This window comes from Rhipicephalus sanguineus, chromosome 9, assembly GCF_013339695.2.
Source record: "Rhipicephalus sanguineus isolate Rsan-2018 chromosome 9, BIME_Rsan_1.4, whole genome shotgun sequence".
NCBI classification, from domain to species: domain Eukaryota; kingdom Metazoa; phylum Arthropoda; class Arachnida; order Ixodida; family Ixodidae; genus Rhipicephalus; species Rhipicephalus sanguineus.
In genome coordinates, this window is record NC_051184.2 from 31764452 (window position 1) to 31781857 (window position 17406).

The 17406-nt window shown below is 49.0% G+C and overlaps 1 protein-coding gene across 4 annotated transcripts in view; it reads left to right on the forward strand.

The window, feature by feature from the left end:
- Nucleotides 1-17406, forward strand: part of LOC119405433 (mucin-19-like) — a 117164-nt gene that overhangs the window by 89432 nt on the left and 10326 nt on the right. For 2 of the 4 annotated variants that reach the window (XM_049419116.1, XM_049419117.1), the window contains 3 exons: nucleotides 567-972; nucleotides 3682-4215; nucleotides 13695-15406. In XM_049419116.1, coding sequence (XP_049275073.1) covers nucleotides 567-972; nucleotides 3682-4215; nucleotides 13695-15201 — 2447 coding nt within the window. In that variant the 3' untranslated portion in view covers nucleotides 15202-15406. Of the gene's footprint in view, nucleotides 1-566; nucleotides 973-3681; nucleotides 4216-13694; nucleotides 15407-17406 lie in introns of those variants that run through there. The other 2 variants (XR_007417510.1, XM_049419118.1) reach the window with 2 other exon arrangements.

Consider the following 17406-nt stretch of genomic DNA (forward strand, 5'->3'; position numbering starts at 1 on the left):
TCCTAGGTCCATGGCCAACACATTCCTGGCAAAAACATGCACTATGAGAAATAAAAAAGTTTCTATAAGGGAGTGGTATACTTGGAAATTATTTATAAAACCTTTTAGGCCGAGTTTATGCATATAATTTGACCCGACCGTGTCACGTTATGTGTCACTTCATGTTCGAACTTATTCTGTGTTCCTGTGACTGCATTTTATGTGAACTACTGTGCTTTGTGACTGGACTGTGTTGTTTTTCGTGTTGCTACGTGAATGGACTTAATACAAACTTTGTCTAGGTGCTCTTTTAGGTAATTTTTTTTTTGTCCCATGTTGTGATGTTCATAAACCAACACCAACTCGCCCAACTTTTTATTATACTGAATTAACGTACCTTGTTATCTGTGAACAGGAGTAGCCGGCGCTATACAAAAGTGTTGACATCTCCCGAAGAACATGTAATAAAAAAAAACAGTTGGTCGAAATTTCCGGCGCCCACCACTACGGCGTCCCTCGCAATCATACCGTGGCTTTGAAACGTAAAACCCTACAAATTATTAATATTATGTACACTGTCACTGCAGGGATAGGCATTATCTCCCCGCCACCCCTTTCGAGCCCGGACACCTTCCTGCCACACTTGGACTCCACGCGGCTACTCCTAACACGACCGAGCAAGGGGCGTCGGTCGGCTGGCACTAACGGTGCCGTCGCTGGTGGCGCCACCACTGCCACAACTACGTACCAGTGGTCCAACGGCGGCACTGCCGGAGCCGGGCCGTACCAGCAGCACCGGGTGACCACTACGACAACCACGACTACGCACCGGTCCACGACAACGGTCGAAGAGACGAGCGTCAGGGACCAGGTGCATTTGCTCAGGCTCCCAGTGCCTCCGCCCAAGGAAGAGAGGGATCCGGTGGAGAGGGAAGGCAAGCCGGAAGAGAGTGAACGCCAGCAGCAGGCCCTCGACGGCCAGTCAGAGGACAGGTAAGAGCAAGCGTTTCATTAGCAGTACCATCCGACTGATCGCAGTTCTCGAGTGGCTTTTACGTCGATTGCTCAAACAAAAATACGATAATATCTTCAGCAAATAGGTCTTTTGCGCGAAAAGTAAACTAAAAAGATGCACGAAGAATGCCTAAAATTCCAGATATGTGTACGTTTTCTCCCCTCACACACGTGAATTATGCAAGACAGAGGAAGCAGTCGACTTAATATTCGATGTGCTATGAGCACGCCGTTGCAAGTTATAAGCACCCCCTTTCTTTGAAGTGGGTTTTGAAACGTTCACCACGTGGTCTGGCGACTGTACTAGTTTAACGCATGAGCGTTTATTAGACCCAGTTTCGTGATATGTCACGGACAGTTTTATGTCGTACGGTTACAACACACACACGTGGACCCTTACGCGCATGGTCAGGTTCAGATGGCCGAATCAATTCCGGCAGTGAAAACTAGACTTGATTACTTGCTGCCATATTGCCCTACCGTGGCTGATGGCAAGAACATTTTCCTTCATTGGGTATAATCGCCTGGGGGCCGTACGCTTCTCCGTCAATATTTGATGACCATAAATACTCGGTGATTGAGAGTTCCTCGTAAGCGGTGGTGTTATTTTCGCTATCTTTACTTGACAGACTTACCAAAGGTGTTCGTATATTATCAACTGCACTGTTTTTTGTTTTCTTCAACGTGTTTTGGTGAACGAATTTTCGCGCCCGCATATCGTCCTGACCCTTGATATTTTCCCGTTGAGCCGTCTTGTATTTGTCCTGTAGAGCGTGCTCTGCCTCACTAACGCTCTTTATGCGGCAAAGCACACTCAAGCTTTCACGGGAAAGTAATTTTGTTTCTCTGTGCGAGTGCGGAGAGAGAGAGCGAGTGTGTGTGTGTGTGTGTGTGCGGGGGGGTGGGGTTGTGTGTGTGTGCGTACGGTATAGATAGATAGATAGATAGATAGATAGATAGATAGATAGATAGATAGATAGATAGATAGATAGATAGATAGATAGATAGATAGATAGATAGATAGATAGATAGATAGATAGATAGATAGATAGATAGATAGATAGATAGATAGATAGATAGATAGATAGATAGATAGATAGATTAAGGACATGCAAATGTCTGCTGCCAAGGTGAGCAGTTCCCTTAGTCCGGAAACCATGGACACTGGCTACCTTACTCGCTAGGGTGATCAGGATACGCTGGTCTTCCAGGGCCTAGCTTGAAAACTGGGCTGTGGAAGACCAGCAGGTTTCGTGACCCAGTGTTCTGAAGCATCGTTCTGCATTCTTGCAGTATAGTACAACGTGGAGTAGACGCACATGAACATATGCATAACGTTAAGCGCAATACTGAATCGACGAGGACGGGACAGGGAGTGACACACACACACTCCCTGTCCCGTCCTCGTCGATTCAGTATTGCGCTTAACGTTATGCATATGTCGCACCAACAAGGCCAAAGATCCACCCTTGCTAAGCACATGAACACTAAGCAAGAGTCCAAGATAATTTGTTGTGTGCAGGACAACTAGAACTCTGAATTGGGTATTGCTACCTCTCTGTCTTCAGAACTATATATACTATACTATATAACTATATATACTATATATTAAATATATAAACGATGCCTTTCAGACAATGTAATACTGCCTCCACTCGTACCACCACGTTCTGACGACTATGCAGTTCATCTTCAACATAATATAGTTTCAGCATAAAACCTTACTGCGTACTTCCGTCATACCCATTTCACATGCACGCAGAGACGTTTACTCGCGTCTAACTTGACTACGCCATAGCTATTTCGCACTCAAACAAACAAGCGCGCACATGTAGCGCACCGACGCACTTGTCTTTTTGATTCGGATTGTTTGCATTGCACTCGAACACGCTTCCGGTTCCTTCGTTATACGCTTTGATAGCCGCACCTACCTGTCAGAACCAGTCTACGTCTCGAGTCGGCACGACCACTCAAAGAAGGTGCGCGAATACAGTCGCAATACAAACTGGTTTTTCAACTCTTTCTCCCCACGAACTGTACGAGAATGGAACTTTTTACCGGAAGGAGGAAGGAAGGAAGAAAACAAGAGAGCAGGCAGGGAGGTTAACCAGGCACATGCCCGGTTGGCTACCCTACGCTGAGGGAATGGGAAAGGAGAGTGTAAAGATGAGAGAGATGGAAGGAACGATGGAAAATATTAGTAAATTCCCTGACTCGTATGTTGCGGTAGCACTCTACAATAGTCAAAGGCGTTCACTTAGGAACGTAGTGCTTAATTAAAAAGCATAAAAGTGCTTTAACTGCCTTGTGAGCCGACGAGCGATGGGGACGGTGCTCCAGAGGCATCTGCACGGAGAGCGGAAGAACATGTCTCTCTACGTGATAATCATGACTTTTATTCCCTGACTGTGTTTATGATAATGCATTGCTGCCCTAGTTTGGTTTGAAATTTCTGTTGCGTTTCAGAATGTTAACCTATTGTCTGTTTAACCTTGTTTACCTTGGTGTTAACCTTGTATTACGCATTTTATTGCTTATTACTGTAAAAAAATGTAACGCATGGTACTCAAACTGTCTCCCTAGCGATAATGCCGTCTAGGCAACGCAGGTATTTTGTGAATAAATGAATAAATGGGCACAAACATTCTTGTCATCCTAATCCACTCTTTCCTCGTCGAACGTGCGCAGAGTCCACGAGGAGCACACCGAAGGCGAGGCCGACGGCCCCGAACTGAGCGACGCACCGCCGCCGGCCGCGTCGGTTCGGAGAAGACCCTCGGTGGCCTCTTCGCACCCGGAGGTCACTGGCGCCGATGCCAAGGACCTCGCTTCAGGGGTCGACGACGCCAGAAGCAAAGACCGCAGTGACGAAGGCGACGACGACTCTTCGGCACAACAGCGCGGTCAACAGCGCGAGCCCAGCGAAGCGTCGGCGGCACCGTCGCCGGCATCTGTCAGAGACCGCCGTAGCCGGAGCGACGCAGCGAGCACGGTCACGCTAACGCTGCCGTCGCCCACGTCCGGTGGCTCCCAAGCGCACGCCCTCGGGTCCCAGAGGAGGCCCAGCCTGACCGAGTCCCGCCGCAGGAGCGTGGCCACAGTGCCCATAGCCGAGAGCAGCAGGCTATCGGTGCCCACCTACCAACAGCAGCCGAGGAAGCCGAGTTTTGCCGGCGGATCGCTCGGGCCGAAACGCGGGGACGATGACAGTGGGGGCCAAAGGCGAGTTGGTTTGTCTCAGTTGTTCCTTCCAATCTGTTTGCATCTTCAGGCCATCGCAGAATGACATTCTTTAGCTCTTTCCAGCTGTTACAAATGAATAAGTGGGAGTAACGTGCATGAAAGGGAAAGAAGGAGAATTTTTTTCCCGATGAGCTCATTTACATGTTAGACACAACCAACTGAATCTAACATATAATTAATTAGTATAATATAATTAATTAATATAAAATAAGGCATGGAGGACGTTAACTTAACTGTAGTGTACTAATTGGGGCGTAAATTGAGATGAATACAAGTGGACGAAAAGTCACCCTTTCCGATCAAAGGGGAAAGGGTGGATTCGAAGGTCGTGTGTTCAGATCCCACCGACGGAAAGGGGGATTCTTGTATTAATTTCAATTTGTCACAATTAGTACACTACTGTTAAATGCAACACCTAATGTTCTCTATGCTTTCCCTGGCCTATTTTGTGTTTGATTCATTTAGTTGCGCACAAATGAGAGTAACATATCCATCCGATCACTCCACCACTGGGCGGTAGCTATGCTTTCCTGGGAGTTCCTTTGGCAGGCCGTGCGATGTACTTGGAAGGTTTTTCTTGAGGCTGTTAGGATAACTCGCAAGATAAAGAATAGAACAGCATTCACATATGAGTGGGCCTGTGTGAGCAACATTTACAATGCTGCACTTATGCTGCACATTTACGTCGATTTAGTGACTCATGCCCGATGACTACGCAAGGAGAATAGACAAATTTCACGAAAATTTGCGGTTTTTCGATTAGTGAAAACTCACTGTACGACTGTATAATTCCAAGTTTGCTTAATTTTCCTGTTCCCGTATATTTTCGTTTTCCAGTGTCCCTATGCTTCTCCTTCTGTATTAGTTTTACTAGTCGCGAGTCATTTGTTTGCCCTTCGATGCCAAGGCTGCTGCCTGCGGATCTGGGCCCAAATTCACAAAACTTCTCTCTCGTTAATGCGTTTTCTCATTGGTGAGCCGGCTCTCCTACTGATATGTCTCGCATTGCGATTGGCTGAAATATTTTTCTAGGAAAACTTTTAGCGTAAGGCGTTTTCGTGAATACGGACCCGCTAGAATTTTGGCTACGTACTTGCGCATGACGGTGCTAGGCATTGGGTCGTTGCGAAGCCCGCCTGACTGAAACAGATGAGGTCCGATAGGACAATGCCAACGGCAATCGCTTACGCATATGTCACACTTTGAATTCAGTGCTTCAGTCGTTACGTTCCCGTGATGTTGAAACTTCTCAGCATAAACCAGTGAATTCGACGCAATGCTTAACATATGCAACGTGTCGCATTGCGCATATGTTAGTCTGTATGACGCGCACATAAACAAGTACATACACAAACACAAATGCACGTGCCTATAAAACAGAGACAAGACACGGGATGAGAACATGACGACACTTATAAAAGCGTGCTAACGCACCGGAGGAAGGCTCGGAGCGCTGATAAACACTAGAACGCGCTTAGCGCACTGTTGCGAAATTCAAAGGTGCCATTCAGTGAATTTCTCTGTATGTGCCATTCGGGGTCTCAGATGGCTGCCATTCTAATGGGAGCTATAGAGAGGATTAAAGGATCTCGCTGGCGCCAGACCCATTGGTGTGTAAATGAAGGCTGCTGATTCATCTGGAACTGTTTCGCCCGCTTTCGCTATAAAAAAAGCCAGACGAGGAAAACGGCATTAGCAGAGGAGTGAGCAACATCTCGGCAAAAGCAGGCGGCATCTGGCGCCTTTCGCTGGGTTTTCTCTCGCATGAGAGACCCCAGCTCGTACCTATTCATTCAGCAGGCGTTCAGCATTCTTTTCTGGGAAACGCGCCCTGCTTTAGAGTCCTGCGCCCTAACGCAGGGCGCAAGTGACGTGGAAAAAATATAAACGCAGTGAACTGGCACTCGAGCGCGTATTGAGAAATCGCGGAGGCGCAGTTTGAGGCACTCACCTATGCAGAGGTGCCGCGTGCAAACGCGCTGATAATGGCACAGTCCTGAAGGGGGCCTCGAGCGAAGAGGAAAGGTGAACGCAGTGGCTGCACGGTGCTGTTGCTCTGCAACGCTGCAGAAAAGCAAGACATCGAGAGCCGACGTTAGCAAAGTAGGCATTGAATATTTGTCGATTAGCCGTCGAAGTTGTCCGCGTAGCGCCAGTCATCAAATGTTGAGTGTACTTTACAAAGGCTCAAAGCCTTAGCAAACGCACTTGAGAAAGGCTCAAAGCCTTCCAATGTCGGCAAACGATGCTTAATCTATACAGGCAAGACGTACAGCTAAGTTTGAAAATTGCAGCATATCCAATGCGCCCTGTTGAAATTTACGCGACGCGACGCGTCCTGGGCATCCTGCACCAACCTTCAGCCCGAAGAAGGGGGGAAATCTGACGTCTAGGGGGGAAAATGTGAGGAGGTGTCATTTACATGTTTCTGGAAAACTGTTTTAACATAACCTGCAATATACTTACAACACGTACAGTCGTGAGCAACATGACAGGGAACACCACCTGTATGTCGAATCAATGATTACTTATCATGTACCGATATGAGTGTGACGTATTGAATTACAAGAGATACCTTTCCGCTTGAGTAATTAGTGCTATGAACACTTTTAAGTTTGCCATCTGCGTTTAGCCGCAATGGCCCTTAAAAATAATCTCAGTGTTTCCTCTCATATTGCTCACGACCGTACATGACAGCGCGAACGTATGGTGTGGACGGTAGGCAAAGGATATAAAGAAAGCCGAAGCGGTGTAGACGCCTTGACTTTCTTTAAAGCGGTGCACTCGGGAGGCAGCTGCCGCGTAGATAGACGCGCTACGCGCAGGATAAAGCCTGCGGTAATGTTCCGCGAAGTTTGGAAATCGCTGCTGCTTGTCACAACACGTGCGGTGACTCTGGTAGTTTTCATCTTCAAACAGCGCACACATATGGAGACAAAAAGAACTGACGACTTTGTGTCTTCGTGTGTGTGCATTGTTTTAAGATGATGTTATACCAACTAGTCCAAATTGCTGCGCTGCTCAAGACCGTAGTAATAACAAGAAACCACTGTTTTCTGGAGCAGTCGCGGCCAATCAGGAAGAAGCAGTGAGGATTTCCGGCTTCAGAGTAACGCGAGACGAGGTTTTCTCTCTTTCTCGCACGCACGCACGCACGCACACACACACACGCACACACACACACGCACGCACACACGCACGCACGCACACGCACGCACGCACGCACGCACGCGCACACACACACACACACACACACACACACACACACACACACACACACACACACGTACTGCCGCTTTGCGCCTGAAAACACGCTGTTGAGCGTGAGCAGCGCGCAGCTCGCGAGAGAATGCTGAGCACTCGAGAAAACCACAATGGGTCTTCATCGCAACAACTGCGCCTCGCGAAGCAATGAACGCGGGACAAAAGAGAGCGCAACACGCGGGCTGCGTGCGCTAAAAGGGCTTTCCGCGCCGTCGACGAGCTCTCACACACTACGCACCACGCTGTGCACTGTGTCTGTTGTATCCGTGCTTTAGCAGCTCGGACTCTTTCTCGAGCTGCTGAAGTGACTGTTTGCTTGAGCATTTCACCCACCACTTCCAATCCTCTCTCCCACGGCTTTGTTCTGTTCTGTGTGTCGCATCAGCAGCAACAGCACAAGAAGAGCGTGGTTCTTTCCCGTGCAGTGAAGAAGAGTAAGAAGAAAACTAAGAGAAAACCAGGAAAAAAAGAACTATAGCGCCGGAACTGAGAGGAAGCAGCAAAAGTACACGGCTGAGGTCACGCACAGTGACCTCTGGGTAGCCGCGTATTTCCGAGTAGCAAAAAGAAAGAGAGACAGACGCAGCTGGATCAGATGCAGAGAAAAACAGGGGGAGGGGGGGGAAGGGGCAACGGAGAGACAAAACAGTAAGAGAAACAGTCATCAAGAAGGGTGGAGCTGTTTTGTAACCCATGGCAACCATGTTTTTTTCCCCGCCTGTTTGTCTTCTTCCTCGATGCCCCTCTCCGCAGGGTTCTCTCATTTGTCTATCTTGTTTGCGTGTGTCTGGAACCTTTATATTCCCCCCCCCCTCCTTCTCACACACACTCTACATGCCGCCACCTCATCTGCTGTTTACGGTTTGTCCATACATCGCACGCTGCCTTTTTGTCGTTTCCGCACACGTCGTCGCGCCTCCAGCTCTCTCATTTTTTTCTCCGCACATTTTACGAATTTTGCGCACCCTTTATCTCTCGCTATTATTCAAGCACGCGCTGATCTCCCGTTTATGCAGTCTCTAGTGCCGCTGCATACACTGGCGTAAGATATTGCCTACTCGTCCGCTTTTCAGAGCATAAATTCCCCGGGGGGTCTCGTAGTACTTTCGTCGCGCCGCAGCCCCTTCCATGTTCAAGCGTTAATGTTCCAGTTTTCTTTCTTCATCCCCCAACAAGGCTGTGTATTAATCGCTAAACTGCTCTTTCAAGCTCCTCCTAAACTCTTCCCCATTTACCCCTTCCTTCAATCTCCATATTGTCACGTGGTCGTGATGTTGAAGAAGGCAGCAGTTGGCGTCTTCAAGTCGAAGCTATTTATTCGGGCGAACTTGTGCCCAGGAAATGAAGAGTTCAAGTAGAAGCAATACACGCTGTACACTGATTGCGGCGAACAGGGCGTCGGCCGTCGGTAATTTGATCTGCGGTAAGGCAGATCAGATTACCGATAAGAATTATACATGCGGCATCGAATGTTCGAGTAATTATCCCTGGTGGCCGCGTTAGTTCCAGAATAAACTCCACTGTTCACGTTTACGCTCAAGCCTATCTGAAGATTCTAAAACAATCTGGAAGGTTCCCACACATTCAGGCACGGTTTTTGCAAGACAGTGGTTATACGTGTAACGGACCGGTTACCTAAGAATAGCAGCAGAAGTGCGCGTAGCAGTATTTTTCTCACATATCCCGGAGTATCTCCTGTGTGTGTGTGTGTGTGTGTGTGTGTGTGTGTGTGTGTGTGTGTGTGTGTGTGTGTGTGTGTGTGTGTGCGTGCGTGCGTGCGTGCGTGCGTGCGTGTGTGTGTGTGTGTGTGTGTGTGTGCGTGCGTGCGTGCGTGTGTGTGTGTGTGTGTGTGTGTGTGCGTGCGTGCGTGCGTGCGCGCGCGCGCGCGCGCGTGTGTGTGTGTGTGTGTGTGTGTGTGTGTGTGTGTGTGTGTGTGTGTGTGTGTGTGTGTGTGTGTGTGTGGTGTGTGTGTGTGTGTGTGTGTGCTGGCTATCACCGTTCGTCGTGTCTTCAGACGCACAGCTCGAATTGAGCTACTGGCTTGAACATTTTAGTAGTGTTTAAACATCGTGAACAACCTACCGACCGGCCAATATGGTGATGGTGATGATGACCTACATCACTGGTTTAGACCCACCCTGGAGGATTGGCCAAGAAAAGAATAAATTTCTAAAATGAAATGGGCTCGTATGAACTGTATGGCTATTGAGAAATTTTAGAATAACGAATATAAATGAATAACGGTCATTTACGTATATTGAGTCAAAACCGCCATGATTCACTTAGATGTTCTTCAACAGTGGAGCAGACATCCCTATGAAAATGGCCTAATGAGGAGGCTAACCAGGACAGAGTATTTCAAGTACTGAAATCCAATCCAATTCGATTGAATGCTTCCTTGAGAGTGTTTTCCCTTAGCCTGTTGCGCAAATCTTCCTCATGTGCATTTTATCGGTGTCGCCATCATACGTTTGTCTATGCTCATCGTCGCCTAGTTGCGACAGGCTTAAAGGACGCGTCAATATAAATGTAACGAAGCTACGTTCGCTTCGGATGAAAAACGTGCACGACAAGATTCAGAGCTTGAATGAACTTTAACAAGAGTTTAGGTTGTTAGCTCATGACGTAAATCAAGCGCAGCATCGAACATGAGGACACAAGACAATACAGTGACAGTGCCGTGTTTGTTTCTGTAGTCACGTCGTCCTCTTTTAAGCTGCGCTGGCTTTAGATCAGTCAGTGAGAGAGCCTGTTTGTTACACGATTGCTTATCCACTTGCGACCGATTCTAGCGCTCACAAATGAAACGTTTTCTTTGAAAACCCCAGGAGCGTCAGAAGTGTAGAACTTGAAGTTGTCACTTCCCAACACAGCGAACCAAGAAAGCCGTACGAGTCTTTGAGGCGTGTTTGAGGAAGACCGCCTTAAGTACATGGCTGCAGATACGCTGCACCACGTTTGTGTACATTCTACGCTCATGCATCTTCTCTCTTTCCTCTACTTCTTAATCTACTTCCACACATGCAGGGCAGCAAACTATACAGCCAGATATGCTTAAGTTCGTTCTTCGTTGCCGAAAGGAGATGTCTAGGACGATGAATGACAGCGATGATTCAAGGCAGAGAGGCAGCGAAGTAAGACGAATGAAGTTTGTTTTTAAACAAATATTATGATACAAAAACCTGAACAAAAAAGTTACAAATAACACATCATAATAATTTCTGGGTTTTACGTGCCAAAACCAAGACGCGACTATAAGACAGGCCATAGATGAGGGCTCTGGAAATTTGGACCACCCGTGGTTCTTGGACGTTCACTACAAAGAATACACCAGAGATGCAGCACTGCCTCACTGTACTACAATCTCGCAGGAAATTAGAGGCAAAGCTGTCATTAACGCACTTTGTGCAGACCATCAACGATCTTTCAGCGACCCGATGTAATCAACATCTGGTTTGCAGCGCGACCACTGGACGTAGACGGCTATAAGGGAGCACAAGCGCAAATCCTTTTCGACAATCACATTTCATCCGTACATCTTCACCACTCTTGCCGCAGTTGCAACTTGGTGTGCACATGCGTTCGCACGTCTCGATCATTGCGAGGTATCAAAGCAGCACCCGCATATATGTTACCTGTGCACTCGTATCTGTGTCATCCGCGCTCGGCTCTCCCGCTGCAGGCCTAAGATTTGCTAACACCATTTCTATCAATCCACCTCGCTCCTGAAAGGAATGTGAAAGAAGAGAAGCAGATATTAAGAAAGACAGAAAGAAAGAAAGAAAGAAAGAAAGAAAGAAAGAAAGAAAGAAAGAAAGAAAGAAAGAAAGAAAGAAAGAAAGAAAGAAAGAAAGAAAGAAAGAAAGAAAGAAAGAAAGAAAGAAAGAAAGAAAGAAAGAAAGAAAGAAAGAAAGAAAGAAAGAAAGAAACTGTCTTGTTATTACAGAGCGCAGACTAAACAAGAACATGGACGCTCCCGGCCACGTTCACGACCCACGCACATGCTTATTTGCGTTGGCTCCTTGCTCACTGGACATACCACACGGGGCTGTGCACACTCATGGGCGTAGATAGAGAGGCGAATTGCAAAAGACTCGGTACTCCGAAAGGCCGCGTTGAATTGCAAAAGAGAGTTGTCTCTCGGAGGAGAGCTTTCGTGAATTGTCAATGACCACCGTACCTCGTGTGTCGTACAGTTGGTGGTTGTCGAATGCTGTTCATGAGAGTTCGTACCAGCTGCGAATGGCGAAACAAGAGGAGGAGACAGCGAGAAGGGCTTCCTCGGAATGTGCAATGGAATTCTTCGCAGTCTTTTTTCTGTCGTTCGCATTTACGTAAAGCGTAGGCGGTGCGTGTGTGTGGCGAGCAACAGGCAGAGGACAGGCAGTGAAAGCAACCAGTGCATTCAAGGCAGCGACGGAAGTGCGGTACTAGTATTGATGAAGTAGAGAAACTGCGTGAGTGAGTGAGTGAGTGAGTGAGTGAGTGAGTGAGTGAGTGAGTGAGTGAGTGAGTGAGTGAGTGAGTGAGTGAGTGAGTGAGTGAGTGAGTGAGTGAGTGAGTGAGTGAGTGAGTGAGTGAGTGAGTGAGTGAGTGAGTGAGTGAGTGAGTGAGTGAGTGAGTGAGTGAGTGAGTGAGTGAGTGAGTGGGTTCTGTTTCAAGTTTACTCTGCTAACCTTTAACCTGTTCGTCAGATTTGTGTCTTGTTTCCTTGCAAATGAGACTTATAATGACGAAATTCAAATTGCAACAATTTGCGTATATGCCATACCGATCGTTGTCGCAACATCAACAACAACAATAATAAAGTCAGCAAAAAGGCAAAAATAACACGCTCAGTTGATTCGTAATCTGAATGTAACAACGGGCAGGCACTAACATAGTTCTCTGCATAATACATCAAGCACGCCAGCATATGCAACTCCCGAACGCTGCATTTCCATAACTCCTCTTTGTAACATTTCTGCATACATGGTTCAGCATCATCATCTAATGTTTCCGGAAAAAATGCGTACGTGTTCTCAGTGTTCCGACTTAGAAAGATTGGTGTTTTGTAGCTTGGCAGGGACAACGCTTCCGACCAATTGATACAAATCCCTGATGACTGCCTAGATTCCTCTATTCTTAGGCGCTACTGCTTGGCATGCCTTAAAGGTATTCAGCCACCATGGGGTTAATATTTTGAGAACGCCCTAAACATTTTGTACATCGTGAGCGCTGCCAAGACATTTTTTTATCGCTGATACTTTCGCTCGCTTAGTATTTTGAAAGACTGCATACTGTGCACCTCGAGCTTGCGTTCCGAAAAAGCGTGCAATGAAGTGAGCAGGGCTTTATCGACTCGAGGTTTGGCGGCAGCGCTACGTTCACAAGTGGCGACTTTCGGCGATAATAACTGTATACTCCGTCGCACCATTATAAAGCATTGCGGCGTAAGCTTCTAGACTGATCTAGCGGCTATTCTAGACTTGACAATAAGGAGATGGATGTTTGAATGCGTTCAAACGGGTGGTAGGAGGACACGCGCATTTCCGCGGTCATGACTAGTTTACGCTAGCTATAGTTATCAGTCGTCAAAGACAGTGGAGGCCGGGTTAGAACTACTCTCACAATGTCCCACGGCAGCAACGGCAGCGTGCAGCGTACATTTTAAAACTGGGAACACTTTTTGCTCTCGCTATACAAATATGTACAAGGGTGGTCAAACGTTCTCGAGCCGCACCGCCTTAGGTTTAGATGGGACAGCGGTCTGGAAACTATTGACCTCACATGTACATATTACTATGAAGTTCTACATTTAGAGGCACATACTCTAACAGAGCGATCTTATCGTATTGTCTTTACACAAAGACATGAAATAACACTTATGTCGACCCTAGTTGCTGAGTGATGTGTGAGCGTCCTAATTACTCTAAAGTGTGCTTTTGGGCCTCATGCCCCCAGAGACTTTCGTTGAATGAGCTATTATTTGTATGTCGCGCTTTGTATATTTGTATATTTCCCTTTCTTTTCCGGTTTCTGGTTTCTTTGTCAGTTGAGTAACGATTTCATCACTTCGGGATAGCTGGCACTGACGTAGACCGCTTTTTCCTGTTGTCAAGTCTAAATAAGAAATAGAGTGCTTTGTTCAATACTAAAGGAGAAACGTATAACAACGCATTTCTCAATACGGCGCGTGTTCTCTCTTTTTGCAGATTGAAATCACGAGCACAGAGCGAAGAGGCACTCTCGCAAGATATCGAAGGGGAGAGCGAACGACAACCTCGGCGGAGGCCAAGTCGTGATGGCGATTCGCGCCGCTCGAGCACCGCACTTTCCGTAGACCGCGGGGAAGCCGAGCAGGAAGCGGAAGCCAAGCCGGAAACGGGCGAAGCCGAGCCTAAAGCCGAAGCAGAAGCGGCACAAGCCGCGCGAAACGACCGCTCAGGAGGAGGCGGCAGCAGTAGCACGGAGGACGCGTCCTCGGACCAGGAAGCACGCGCCGGTCACGTTCAGGCGTCGCCTTCGGGAGCAGAGGTCGATAGGGTCGCGTCCGATACCGATAGGGGTCGCGAAGAGCAGCGGGAGCAGGGAGCTAGGGTCGAGGACGGGTACAACGGGCGCGAGGAGGCGGAACCCGAAGGCGAGTCGCGCGACTACTTCCACGAGGAAGGTCCGTACCGGTTGGAAGTGACCGAGGAAGAAGAAAACGAGGAGGGCGCGTTAGCGCAGGCGACTTCAGTCGCGCCCGTAGGTAAGGCAGGCGACGTCATCACCGCGCCGTCCAGCCAGCGCACGTGGAAGACGACTGGTGGTGGCGACAAAGCATCCAGAAGGAGTAAGTACCCCAGCAGCGTAGGACAACCCCAACTCCAGAAGCAGCAACAAAAGCAGCAGCTGTCCACGCGGGCGCCTGCAGCGACGAGAGCTGGGGCCAGCGGCAAACCGGCTGCGACCGGTGGCGTGAAGGCAGCGCAGCAAAGCGAAATGAGCGTTCCCGAAAAAGTCGCCGGAGGCAGGAGCCGGAAGCAGTTCAGGGGCAAACCGTCAACAGTCACGGTCCAAGTGGCCAAAGTGCGACTGATTCCAGGTAGGCCCGCGGCCGAGGCCGGCACCGCCGAAGCCGAGGCCGAGGAGTCGGAGATCAAGGAATACGTGAGGCGAGGCGGCGAGAGGATTCGAGACGGCGGTGGGGAACGCGACGCCTCCTGGAGGGCATCCAGGAAGGCGGTCAACAACGTCGACACCGCCCGCACTGTGGTCGAGAGCTACAGGAAGAGCGACGCCGCGGCAGCGGCGGCGGCCAAGAAGCCAAAGAGAGAGCGGACCTTCGACGTTGAAGTGTACGTGACAGAATTGGGCGAGACCGGAACGCAGACGGGGGGAGGTACCGAAGCCTCGGGCAAGGCTGTGAAGGAACGCGGGTCGTCGTCCAAGGGTGGAGGTGGCGGCAGTGGCGTACGGCGCCGGTCTCGAAGTCACAAGTCGTTGAGCAAGAGTGACACTCGCGGTAGCTTGCTCGGTGATAAAGGACACGCAAGGGGTGATAAGGGAACAGATACTACTGACGCGGACGCGAGTAGCCTAGCCGATAGCGCGGGTTTTGGTCAAGAGGATCCGTCTATGAAAGACCACGGTGAAGCTGAACGGGAACGGTCTGAAATCGAGTCCGATCGACTAGACAATGAACGGCAGATCACACACACCTGCAAACGGCGTTGACGGAAACATTTCAGCGGATGATGAAGGTTCTGGCGATGAAAAGAGCGTTGAGCGCGCTTCTGCTCCGAGCGAAGCTCCTCACCTTGCTTTGGAGAGTGGTTTAGACGGCGACGAAATCAAGCCTTCTGTAGCAGAGCTTCAGAGTACGGCGAAGGCACCCGAGCTGGTGGATAATACAGACAGTACCGAACGGAGCGAAGGCAGCAATGACGCTTTGCAGCCAGTGACGTCAGACGATGGTGGCAAGACTGTACACAGCGAAGAAAATGGCGCCGGTGGGGAAATAGGTGACAACATGTTGGACCACAACGACGCTCATAATACAGCTGTAGCCGACACGCACGAAGATGAAGTTGAACTTGATGGAATAGAACAGTCAACAGCCACGTCTAATCGGAGGCAAGCAGAAAGTGACGAGAACCAGGGTGCTGCTGCATCAGCACAGAATGAATATGAGAAACGTAATGGTCATAGTGAAACCCCAGACCCAAATCCGGAGGACACGGACACCAAGCACGTGACCGAACCGGACGACTTGAGCCAAATTCAAGATACAGAAAAGGACGCCGATGACCAAGAAAGCAACGATGGTATTGCAAGAAACACAGAAGCAACGCCGGGTATTGAAAGAGAAAGAGAAGGCTCACCCGAACTCAAACACGAAGAACAAGAAATTGAGACAAGTAAAAGAACCGATGACAAAGGCGCTGTCTCGACTGATGAAGGAAGAGCACTGGCAGGGGAAGAAAATACCGCCAAGGAAGGTGAAGCTTCTGCTGTAGAAAGTGGACGCCCACTGCAGCAAAGCGTTAAGGAGCCAGATGAAAGCGTAAACGACGACAGCAACGATATCGACATTTCCGAGAAAAGTACAGCAGATGGGAACCTCGACAAAGCATTAGACGTCCCTGATAAGGCTAATGATCGAGTTGAGAATGAAGACGGCACTAGTCCAAAAGTAGATGACGCCGTACGACCGGAACTCGACACGGAGAGAAACGTGTCCGGGGTTGGTACTCGACCAGGAACAGCTGCAGCGGCAGAAGAACGAAACGAATCGCGGAGCGAGGAAAGCCATTACGAGCATACAGCCGACGGTGACTCAGGACAACCTGATAACCACGCAGGCGTCGAAAACGAGGAAGACGGCGGAAGTTCTCCCCAAGCCGAAGCTGAACACGCGAATGGCAATAAAGACGCGTCAGTCGTAGAACCTAATAATCAAAGGGGTGATGGGGCAGCAGTTTCTGAAGAAGCGCCTCGTAATGAGACAGACATCGCCGACACCACCAGCGATGCTGACGGGAAAGAAAGTGGAGATACGCGTAATCAAGAAAGCGAGGTCGGTGGCATTCTGGAACCTAATCAAAAGGGGCCAAACGAAGAACCAAAGCTTCACGCAGAATCGAGCGAATTTACTACGCTTTCGAACGGAAACAACGAAAACGCGAACGGAAACGAGCTTGTTGCTGGCGAATCTGCAGTTGAGGCATCCTCACGCGCTGAAGCAGATGCGGAAGCGAACGGCGACATTACGCAGGAGGCAACACAAGTCGAGCTTACGAACCTTACCGATCAAAACGAAATAACGAATAGCGAAGAAAATGACGTCAGCGAACTTGTGGACGAAACGTCTCCTCCTGTAGAAGGAGCGGATAATGGAAAGGATGAAGCCGCACACGAGGAGTCAAAGGCCGAACCTCTTACAAACGACACAGGCTTAGAAGACGAAGCTAAAAGCGATAGCAACGAACAAAGTCGGGATGGTAGCTCGCCTACAGAAATAAAGGAAAAAGGTGAGGAGGCCAGCAATGTTGTGCCGGATGCAGTTGAACCGGACGACGTGCCGAAGGGTGAAGCGGTAGTTGATAATCATCATGCTGATACCGAGTCGAAAGAGTCCGCAGATAACGATAATACCGAAAAAAATATTCATGAAGAAGGCCAAACTCGTAACACAGATACAGCCATTACTGAAAAAGCTGTCAGTCATGATGACGAAGGAGAGGTCGTTGAGCGCGAAATAACCAGTAACGGCAACAAGTATGAGGGAGATAGCACGCAAGATGCTCTGAACAACCACGAAGAAACGGCCTCGGAGGCATCGCATTCTGGGGGGGACACACAGGAGGCATCGGCCGCAGCAGGGGAGGTGGAGGAACTGGAGAAGCACAATCGTGGCAGCGAGGACCCTGCCTCTTCGGA